Source organism: Poecilia latipinna, unplaced genomic scaffold (genome assembly GCF_001443285.1).
Source record: "Poecilia latipinna isolate Pla-1442-1.1 unplaced genomic scaffold, P_latipinna-1.0 Scaffold1560, whole genome shotgun sequence".
NCBI classification, from domain to species: domain Eukaryota; kingdom Metazoa; phylum Chordata; class Actinopteri; order Cyprinodontiformes; family Poeciliidae; genus Poecilia; species Poecilia latipinna.
The window spans coordinates 123,052-133,239 of NW_015114176.1; the positions used below are offsets into that span (position 1 = coordinate 123,052).

Here is a 10,188-nt window from a genome sequence, read left to right on the forward strand (position 1 = left end):
AGTACAATGTTCTGATTGATTTTTCTTTTCTTTTTTTCCCCCCCATGATTTGTAAGATCTGGTTTAAAAGTTTTTGTTAGGCAATGAAAAATAAAACCTACCTGTTTGGGTCTTCCACTAACTTCATCCTGATTAAATGAGATTTTTCTTGAGAACAGGGATTATAATGGCCAACTAAAACCTAGTTTTAACTTATGAAGATAACTGCTTACTGTACACTAGTGTAGAAGCATTCAAGTCCCAGGCCAGAGCTGAAAAACACCAAATTAAACTGAAAAAGTTTAATATTTAATAACTTTTTATTTAATTTGTGTAGGACTTATTTTAATCATAGTGAACTTAACACCAGTCCTGTGAGACTGCTGGTGAGCTCTTCCACATGATGAACGGCTGCAGCAGAACGTCTGCATATTGAAAGTCTTTTGTTGCGTCAGGTTCGATCCTGGGCCACTCAGAGAGCCACCAGTGTGTTCAGTACACCCACAACCCGTCGTCGTCCGTCCCGACGGTGGTGACCTGCTCCGGGGAGGAGGACAAGCGGCAGCACTGCTTCTCCACCTGGAAGAACGCCTCCGGAGAGGTGAAGCTGATCCAGCAGGGCTGCTGGCTGGACCACCCCAGCTGCTACAGGTGAGGAGCTCAGGGGGAAAACTGTTTGTGCTCCTACGATTGGTTATTAAATAAAAGAACATCCGAACACAGGCAGGGATTCTTTAATGTGGCAGGATCTGAATAGCTTTGGGTTTATCTGTATGTTTACTGTGCAATCTGCCTGTCTAACATTATTTGTGTGATTTAATAAGTTAACCGTAACATGGTGGTTGGTGAGCTTCCTTCACATCCTGTTGAACCAGTTTATTAGCGTCTGTAGTGTCGGTGAGTTCACATCTTTCTGCCTGTTGAATAATAATGAAAGCTGTGTACTACTTTAGTTTTTATGAGGACAAACATCAGTGTTTCCATAAAATTATTGTGCAACATCTCCCATCCCTTCGGGGTGAATTTTAGTTCACTTTGTCTTTATATTGATTAAGATCACAACAGAAGCCATTCGAGGTTCATCCGTTTATTAAACGAACAAAACAGTTTTGTGTTGCATCTCCTGTTTTACACAACGGCCTTGATGCTCCAGATCTGAGCTGAGAACAGCTGGTGTAGATGGATTCCTGTTTGAAATGTTAAAATGTTCAGTTTCAAAACCAAACGGTTTTCAATCACCCAAAACTTCCAGGTTAAAGTTTCTTTTATTAAAATATAAGAAAGGGATTCCTTGACTGCTCCCATATATGGCAAATCATGTTAGTATTTAATGTCCTTGTGAAAATGAACATTTCAGATGTGAAACATAACTTCCTTCCTTTTTTTTTCCACAGTCAACAGATAATTCTGTCTAAAACAAATATTGAGTAAAGCTATGCTATTTGTTAAATCACATTCATCATATCAGCATCAATGTTTGTATAGAACTGCTTGCATACAATATTTGGCAGATTAATATATTTAAAGCACCACGCATGCTATTTCTGCATGCCTGTAGTATTTTTGGTCTGTTGGGTGGATCTGACTTCCTTCACTTAATGTATATTTTTATCATGCTGAAGCATTGAGTGGTGTGGACATTGCAATATTTATCAGTAGTAAATTAATTGTATTATTTCCTGATTTACTTTTTATTTTGTAACTCTTGATATCTTGAAAGCCTGTGAAGCTGTTGATGTCTTTAATTACATTTATTATCGTTTTATTCATATCTGAAAAGTTAATTTTTTTGGTTGTGTGAAACCACTGTGATTGTAATGCCTGATAAATGATTCTTCAGGAGAAATAGAAATCATAATGAAAAACGGTCTCACTAGAGTTCAGCTAGAGATGTTTTCACTCTGATTGGTCAGCTGATCACTGCGTTCACATGGTGATGATGATGTGTCTCTGTTCTTCGTCCTCCACCAGGAGTGAGTGTGTGGACATGGGGGAAGCCCCTGGAGTCTTCTTCTGTTGCTGTGATGTCAGTTTGTGTAACATAAAGTTCTCCCACCGACCCAACGTCAGCATGGCCCCAACAACACGTAAGAGATACCTGTTCACCGGCCATGCCCTTGCCTCCTGTTCATCAGACCTATAACTTTACTGATTGTGTCAGTAATTCAGATGTAGAAACTCTGTATAGATCAGGCCTGTATTGTTTTGAAGCTGTAGGGTAGATCGTTCTGCCTCTAGACCTGCAGTTTACTTAGACTCATATTTTATTAAGATATGATGTTGATTGGTGTCTAAATAATCTCTTGTTGACGTCAATATCTTTCCTACTTTTAGAAATAAACTAATGATATCATCATTACACCGATATGTAATGACGATGTCAGCCAGCTGACATCATAATTCTTGGGTTATGACATCATCCGGATATTGCAATTGTCCCGTGATGTCATAATTATTGCATAACGTCCAAATCCAGATGATGTCATCATTGTTACCCTGATGACTTCATGGTAACATGATAGCATCCAAGTATGTTGTAATAAAAAATGAATCAGTTAAAAATAAGCTTGATAATTTTCATTCTGATTATTGTTTGAAGAGAAAGTTTGTTGCGTCTTTATATATAATTTAATTAATGGTTTTAGTTGTATTGCATTCAGTGGTTTGTGGTTGTGTTTTATTTTGGACATTTAAAATATGTTACTGTGTTCTTTACAAAATTAAAGTTTTTTTGAGAAGGTGAACTTGCATTATTATATATAATAATAATAATAATAATAATGCAATGAAGTTGCATCAAATAATAATGTAATTGCGATAAAGTTATTTATTGCAATAACTCCTGGGACAATTTCTAGTCCAGCAGAATTTATCACGACATTCCTGATGACATCATCAGCTCTTCCTGGTTAACAACTTCATCACACCTGGTTATTCTCATTTGGTTATATTGCGTCTGATATTTTTGCCTCTTGTGTTCATTTCCCATCATCCTCTTTGTATTTTTCCATAGCAACCAGTGCCCCGCCCAAGCAGCCGGTAGAGCCTCTGATTTTCTCCATGGTGCCCAGCCTGGCCGTCAGCGGCGCGGTGCTGCTCTCCTTCTGGATGTACCGACGCCACAGACGGCCGTACCCGCCGGTCCTGCTGCCCACACAGGTGAGTCCACCTGGTTCTGGTCCCATGAGCGAAACGGTTCAGCTGCAGTTTGATCTCTTATTTATGGTATTTTATATGAAAAAAAACAAACAAAAACAGTTGACAGGTTCTGTCTTTTCTTTTCTGTTGCTCCAAACTGATCTTACTGGCACAGACTGAGTCTAAACAGTTCAGCTCAAACCTTCTGTGATTGTGTCCGGTGTTGCCATGGGAACCCTGGGAAATTAGTTCCATCTGACAAAGTTATCTGAACATTGTGTGATGGGCTGAGTCCAAACACTGCAGGGTTCTCCACTCCACATAAGTGCCAGATCCTGACTTTTAGTTTCCGAGTCCTCTCTGTTCAGACAGTAACGGAGACGCAGCTCATCAGAAACGCTCATCATCTTCTAACCCTTCTGGATCAGGACTCTGATCGTTTATTCATGTCAAACGATGGCAGACGTTTGAGGTGGTGTCAGTCGGACATTTTTGTACCCTGTGAATAAACTTGTGGCCAAGGGAGTCAGCAGCTCAGCGCTGTTGGTGGCGACTGACAGCAGATCTCAGATCAGCTCTGACTGTGACCTCCTGTTTGTGTTTATGCCTCAGAACGTCTTCCACATTCTGATGGAGGTAAGAGCTGCCCCCATCCCTCCCTTCCTCCCTCTGTGTGTTCAAACACTGATCACTGTGATGCTGCCTGTGCTTGTCTCACACTGATGATGTCCACTGAGGAAGAGGAGGATGATGATGGTGCATGGAGATCTGTTTGGTTCTGATTCTGCGGAAAACGACTCAGATCTGATGGATCCCATTTCACCCAGAACCTCCTGTTTCTGTTTTCCTGTAGGACCCTGGTCCGACGCCCCCCTCCCCCGTCTTAGGTCACAGGCCTGTGCAGCTGCTGGAGGTCAAAGCTAGGGGGCGCTTTGGCTGTGTGTGGAAGGCTCAGCTGCTCAGTGAACAAGTAGCTGTCAAGGTCTTCCCCATCCAGGTGAGTCTGTTCCATCAGTTCAGGATTTAAAGTCATTAAATTTAAAGCCTTTAATCGACAGACTTCCAGGAAACTGCAAAACAGCTGAAACACTGAGTTTGTGTAAATCAAAAACATGAATAGTGGCTTTTAGAACCATATGGATGATGGCACTCGACAAAATGTAATGTTTACTAATTTCACAATTGGTAACGGTATGATTTTTTTATGAATTGCTTTGTTGCTGAAAATGACATTAAAAACAAAATTTGAATCTCAGTGGCAATAAATTTTATTAGTTTTCAAAACAAGATGCATACATGCAATCTGGGGGCCATAAATCAGCTTTAAATAAAAACGGTTAAGTTTGTCCAGTTGTTTTTTCCTCTGGTATTTCGTTCTCATCCAATAAAAACCTTTATTGGATGGCCAGATTCAGAAATAGCCAAATGTTTCACATGTGGGAATGATAAATCTGGCTACATTTTAATAAGAAAAAGGGAGAGGGAGAAAAGAGGCTTGAAAGATGATCTGCCAAAGGAAGCTGATGAGTTAGCTGATCATGCTGAAAATGAATCCAGCCCAATAATGGAGGGACAAAAGCAATGAACTGAAAAATGTTGAGTTAGAACTGCAAAGAAAAGTTTTCAAACTAAGCCACATGACGTAATCTGTTGTTGAAACGACACAAAATGTGTAATAGTTTATGATTTTACTGTCAGTGGCTTAAAATAGTATTTTTAAAAACACTTGTTCACTTTATGCATTTACTGTCGATGGCATTATGAGTGAGAAAATGACATAAAAATGGCAATAAATTTAATTTACTGACTTCTGCAGAATCCATGCAGTTCCAAGAGACTGATCAAAACGCCCCAAACACATTTTACTTTACTAAATGTTTCCAGTACTCTCTGTATCAGAGTTGCTTTATTTAATGTCGAGTTTTCCATCTGTGTGTTCAGGAACGTCAGTCGTGGCAGACGGAGTACGAGATCTACAGCCTGAGTGGGATGAGGCACGAAAACCTGCTGCAGTTCATCGGAGCAGAGAAGAGAGGCTGCAACGCCGAGCTGGAGCTCTGGCTCATTACTGCCTACCATGACAAGGTGAAACAGTGACCCCTGCTGGGCTTCTATGGTACTACAACACCTTAAGACAGAGGATGGACCTCTGCTGGTGATGCAGGGTATTGCAGCAAATAAAATATAGACCAAGCTAAATGCACAGAACAATGACCTCTGCTGGATACAGAAGAAAGTGCAACAAATATAAAAAGATGTACCTGCAAGTAATGTGGAGAATCTCAACCAGAAACGCATAATTTCTACAAAAATATGTAATTTTCTCCAATAGATGTTAGTGTTTGTATGACTCATTAATTGGTTAAACTCTTGTGCTAAACAAACCCTAACCCTACATAAGACACAAACAGAATAGTGCCATTTTTTAAAATGTAAAATAATTTTAGATTTCGATTTAAACAAGACATGCAAGTTTCTTGTGGGAAGTTTTGTTGAATTAACACACAATGACCTCTGCTGGACAGTCAAAGAAGTGCAGCGTAAACATTGACTTGCACCTTCAGAACCATTAATCCTGAAAATGACATTTATTTAATTTTTACTGCTGCAAAAGTGTAAAACCTGCATTTATTTTAGTGATCAAACTAATATTCCAACACAGCCATGTAACGGTATCCTTCCTGTCCGTCCTGTGTCCTCAGGGCTCAGTGTGCGACTACCTGAAAGCCAACGTCCTCTCCTGGTCTGAGCTCTGTCTCATCGCTCAGACGATGTCCCGAGGTCTGGCCTACCTGCATAAGGACGTACCTGGACACAAACCTTCCATTGCTCACAGGTAAGACGTCACATCCAGGTACGGAGGTTAAACCACAGGCAGACAGAAGGTTTTCAGTCGTCTTGTTCTTTCAGGGACTTTAAAACGAAGAACATCCTCCTGAAGTCTGACCTGACGGCCTGCATCGCTGACTTCGGCCTCGCTCTGAGATTTGAGGCTGGGAAATTTTCGGCAGCGAATCACAGACACGTGAGTTCTCCAGCGAAAAGTTCTGATCTGTAATCTCCTCTAAAGGGCTGTTGCTAGGTAACCTGCAGCTGGCCTCACTATTCTGGTGGCTGATGGGTGAAACATCTAGTTATTCAGAAGTGGGACTAGAATGATTTATCAATTATTGAAATAATTGTCAACTTGGTTAGTAATCGATTCATTCTTAATTGGACTATACAGACTCAAAAAGAGTCAATTTGCTGAAAGAACAACATGGTTAGTCAAAACTCTACAGAATGTATATACTTTTGTTCCACCAAAGTTTATTTTTCTGTGTATTTCTAATATTGTAGAGAATACGCTTAAAAAGAAAAGTCTGTAGAATGTGCCATTTCTCGAATAGTCGATAAACAATCAAATTAGGCATCAGTGTCAATGATTCTTGAGCTTTAGCTCTACTTTAAAGTTCTTTCAGATCAGTTTTATAAAAAAAAAACACAATATTTTTTTGTGTAATCTCTCTATGTCCCTGTCCAGGTGGGGACCCGGCGCTACATGGCCCCTGAGGTCCTGGAAGGGGCCATTAACTTCCAGAGAGACGTCTTCCTGAGGATAGACATGTACGCTGTGGGCCTGGTGCTGTGGGAGCTCGCCTCACGCTGCAAGGCTGCTGACGGTAACAAACACGACCCGACTTGTCGGGCTGGATCATTAAAATAGTGGAGGAGTTTAACAACTGTGTGATAAACTGTGTGGTTCACACGTTTATCAGAACCAAACAGACTGGGAGCTGAGCTCTGTCCAAAACTCACCAAGTCTGGGTTCAGTCTGGACAAGTTCAGCTCAGGCAGAGTGGCTGCGCATCCTTAAGAAGCCTTAAATTCATATAAATAAAATTAAGGCCTTAAAATGTCTTGAATTCATTTTTAAAAAGTTAGTTGGCCTGTAATATGTTAATCACAGGTCTTAGATTTTCTCCTGACAGGATTATTGAATCTTGTTTATTCTGAGGGGTTTTTTTTCTCTGCAGACCTTTTTATCATGTAAAAGTTTGAGTCTCAGTCAAACATCTTCTTTGTGTTCTGTGACTTGAGGCCACCACTAACATCCTGCTCATATCCGGTTCTGCTCCATCTCCAGGTCCGGTGGATGAGTACATGCTGCCGTTTGAGGAGGAGGTGGGCCAGCACCCGTCTTTGGAGGACATGCAGGAGGTGGTGGTCTTCAAGAAGCTGAGGCCCACCTTGAGGGAGTGTTGGCAGAAACATGCAGTGAGTCAAACTACACTACCCAGCATGCACCACTGTCTTAAAAACTGAAACTGATGAAATAACAGCCTTGTTAGAAATTGCAGATGTGTGTGTTACTGCGTGGTCTCTGACCGGTGTTATGGATGTGTTTGTTACTACGTGGTCTCTGACCGGTGTTGTGTTTGTTACTGCGTGGTCTCTGACCGGTGTTATGGATGTGTTTGTTACTACGTGGTCTCTGACCGGTGTTGTGTTTGTTACTGCGTGGTCTCTGACCAGTGTTGTGGATGTGTGTGTTACTGCGTGGTCTCTGACCGGTGTTGTGGACGTGTCCGTCTCCCCTGCAGGGTCTGGCTCTGCTGTGTGAGACCATCGAGGAGCTCTGGGACCACGAGGCCGAGGCTCGGCTGTCGGCCGGCTGCGTGGAGGAACGCGTGGCGCAGATGCAGCGGCTGACCAACGCCACCGCTCCCGAGGACCTCGTCACGGTTGTTACCATGGTAACCAACATGGACTATCCTCCAAAAGAATCCGGGCTCTGATGGTGAACATTGACTTCTACCTGCAGGTGGAAGGTAGTCTGAAACCCGTGACGTAACTTTGGCACTACAAAATAAAAGACTTGAGGATCATGTTGATGATGATGATGATGGACAGTGAGGGATTTCAGGGTGAAACTAAGAGCTGGTTCTGCTCCTGATGGACAGTAGGACTTGAGGGTTTTGGACGGTGGAATCGGAGGACGATGGTTCAGTTTCCAGATGAATTGTTGACCTTGTTTTTAATCTTCTGGAAAGCAGAGAATCGCTGCTGAAGACTTTCTGTGAACACTTCCTTCCTACAGACGAGTTGTCTAATCTACAGGAACCTGAGGAACCTTTTACTGTTGAACATCTGCTGCTCAACTGAAGAACTGACCTGTTTAGTGTTTCGTGACCAGCATCTCAGGACAACTTCAGATGTTTTAGGAACTAAATTATTTATTGATGATCTGTAAAAATAATCGGTGTCTGCTCCGCAGAACACAGCTGACTTTATTTTATAGTTTTAATACAATCCATCAAGTCTGTGACAAAACAATCCAGATGTTTTCAGTGTTTGTAAAATAAATAAAACAGTTTTCAAGATTTGAGCCTTTTCATTTTTCTCTGCTGTTAGAACAGATAGCAGCATCTTAATGTTAGTTTTTTCAAAACAGAGAATGAATATTTCAGCTTAGATACTTGATGATTCTAAGTAGTTAATAAGTTGGTGCTTTATATCACAGAACTGTTAAACTTTAGAGCAAAGTGGTTCTTACACTTCTGACTGCATTAACAAATCAAAATGATAGCATGACATAAATCGTGTCATACTTAAAAAGACAGTTTTTTTCTGAGCATGCAGTTACCAAATTTAAATTGGATTGAAAACTGTAAGTCATATGATAGCCAAACATCTGTATGATGGCATAATGTTATGCTGTTTATTCTGTTTTTCACTGGGACCGGGTCTTTAACGCATTAAATTTGGTTATTTGATTATATAGATTTTAATATGTTAAAAATGTCAACGCAATTTTGCTGTTTTTGTTGTTTTTGCATGATGATTTTAGCTTAAATTTAGAGAAGCTGTCTTTCTATCATGCAGAAACTGAAAAGAGCTTTATTACTTTATCCAGGCTTTTTAACAGGAGCTGCTCATTTTGTAAGTTCAGCTGGTTTTCTTTTTACTTGAAGATGTTGCAAAGATTTTTTCTGTTTATGGGTTGGAAATAAGCAAGACAGAAGAAACCTTTAGAACAATCACAGGGTCTTTGAGTCTCACACACAGGTCTAGCTTTCCTATAAGCCAACATTCCTAACTTCCTGTTCACCTGAAATGTTCACGTCTGAGGTCCTTAAACCAACAAGCAACAAAACTGAGATCCTCCTTGTAGGAACCAAATCTGTGTCATTCAGTGGTGACAGTTTCTCCCTTTCATTTGATGGTTCTACTCTGCAACTCGCCTCATGTTAAAGAGTCCATGTCATCCTCCGTCCTTCACCTCTCTTTTCAATATGACTCATTCTGTTTATTTCCACCTCCATATTAATCATCTTTGTCCCTCCCGTCCTTCACGCTCCATACCTGCTCTGGTCCGTGGCCTTGTCACCTCCCGCATCAACGACTCCAACCGTCTTCTCTTTGGTCAACCTGAAAAATCCCTCCCAGCTTCAAGCTGTACAAAATTCATGATATCACCTTAAAGAGTGATATGCAGTTGCTGCTAGTGAATGAACCGTTAACTTGTTTTTATCAAACTCACATCCAACTCAACAAATAAACCAAAATTATTAAACTGACGAGACAAATAAGATTTGTGGAATTTATTCACACTTCTGATCTAACGTTGCATTTTTGTCTTAAATCAAAATCATCCCACTTGTTCCTTTTACATCAAAATCACACCCAATAGTTTAAACGTGCTTAATACTGTATCACATTGCATGGCAACCACCATTGTGATGTAATATTGGTAAGAAAAGGCAAAGCAGGTTATATGTAGACAGTGATTTAAAGTGCTTTACATAAAAAAACTGATGAAAGACATCAGGTAAATATCACATTAATATGAAAAACGATTATATAGCAGAACCTTTTACATAAAAAAAATCAAGTACCCTGAGCATACAACTGTGGTAAAAAGATTTAGTTCTGATTTAAAATAAATCTTCAGTAGATTCTAGTTTGTCCTACATTGTGTTTTAATGACATTCAAATGCATTATTGCAACGTCGTCAACATTCTCTCTCCTAAACCTGCTGCACATCACTGTTTTCTCTACATCTCAGTTCAAATCTTCTCAATGAAGTC

General features: G+C 40.5%; 1 protein-coding gene across 2 annotated transcripts in view; it reads left to right on the top strand.

The window, feature by feature from the left end:
- Window positions 1-8,480, top strand: part of LOC106963634 (activin receptor type-2A-like) — an 18,491-nt gene extending 10,011 nt beyond the window's left edge. The window contains exons 2-12 of one of the 2 annotated variants that reach the window (XM_015058656.1): window positions 435-630; window positions 1,951-2,066; window positions 2,993-3,138; window positions 3,730-3,753; window positions 3,971-4,114; window positions 5,059-5,202; window positions 5,820-5,953; window positions 6,028-6,142; window positions 6,641-6,779; window positions 7,244-7,374; window positions 7,701-8,480. In XM_015058656.1, coding sequence (XP_014914142.1) covers window positions 435-630; window positions 1,951-2,066; window positions 2,993-3,138; window positions 3,730-3,753; window positions 3,971-4,114; window positions 5,059-5,202; window positions 5,820-5,953; window positions 6,028-6,142; window positions 6,641-6,779; window positions 7,244-7,374; window positions 7,701-7,895 — 1,484 coding nt within the window. In that variant the 3' untranslated portion in view covers window positions 7,896-8,480. The remainder of the gene's footprint in view (window positions 1-434; window positions 631-1,950; window positions 2,067-2,992; window positions 3,139-3,729; window positions 3,754-3,970; window positions 4,115-5,058; window positions 5,203-5,819; window positions 5,954-6,027; window positions 6,143-6,640; window positions 6,780-7,243; window positions 7,375-7,700) is intronic. The other variant, XM_015058657.1, reaches the window with a different exon arrangement.
- Window positions 8,481-10,188: the final 1,708 nt, after the last annotated feature.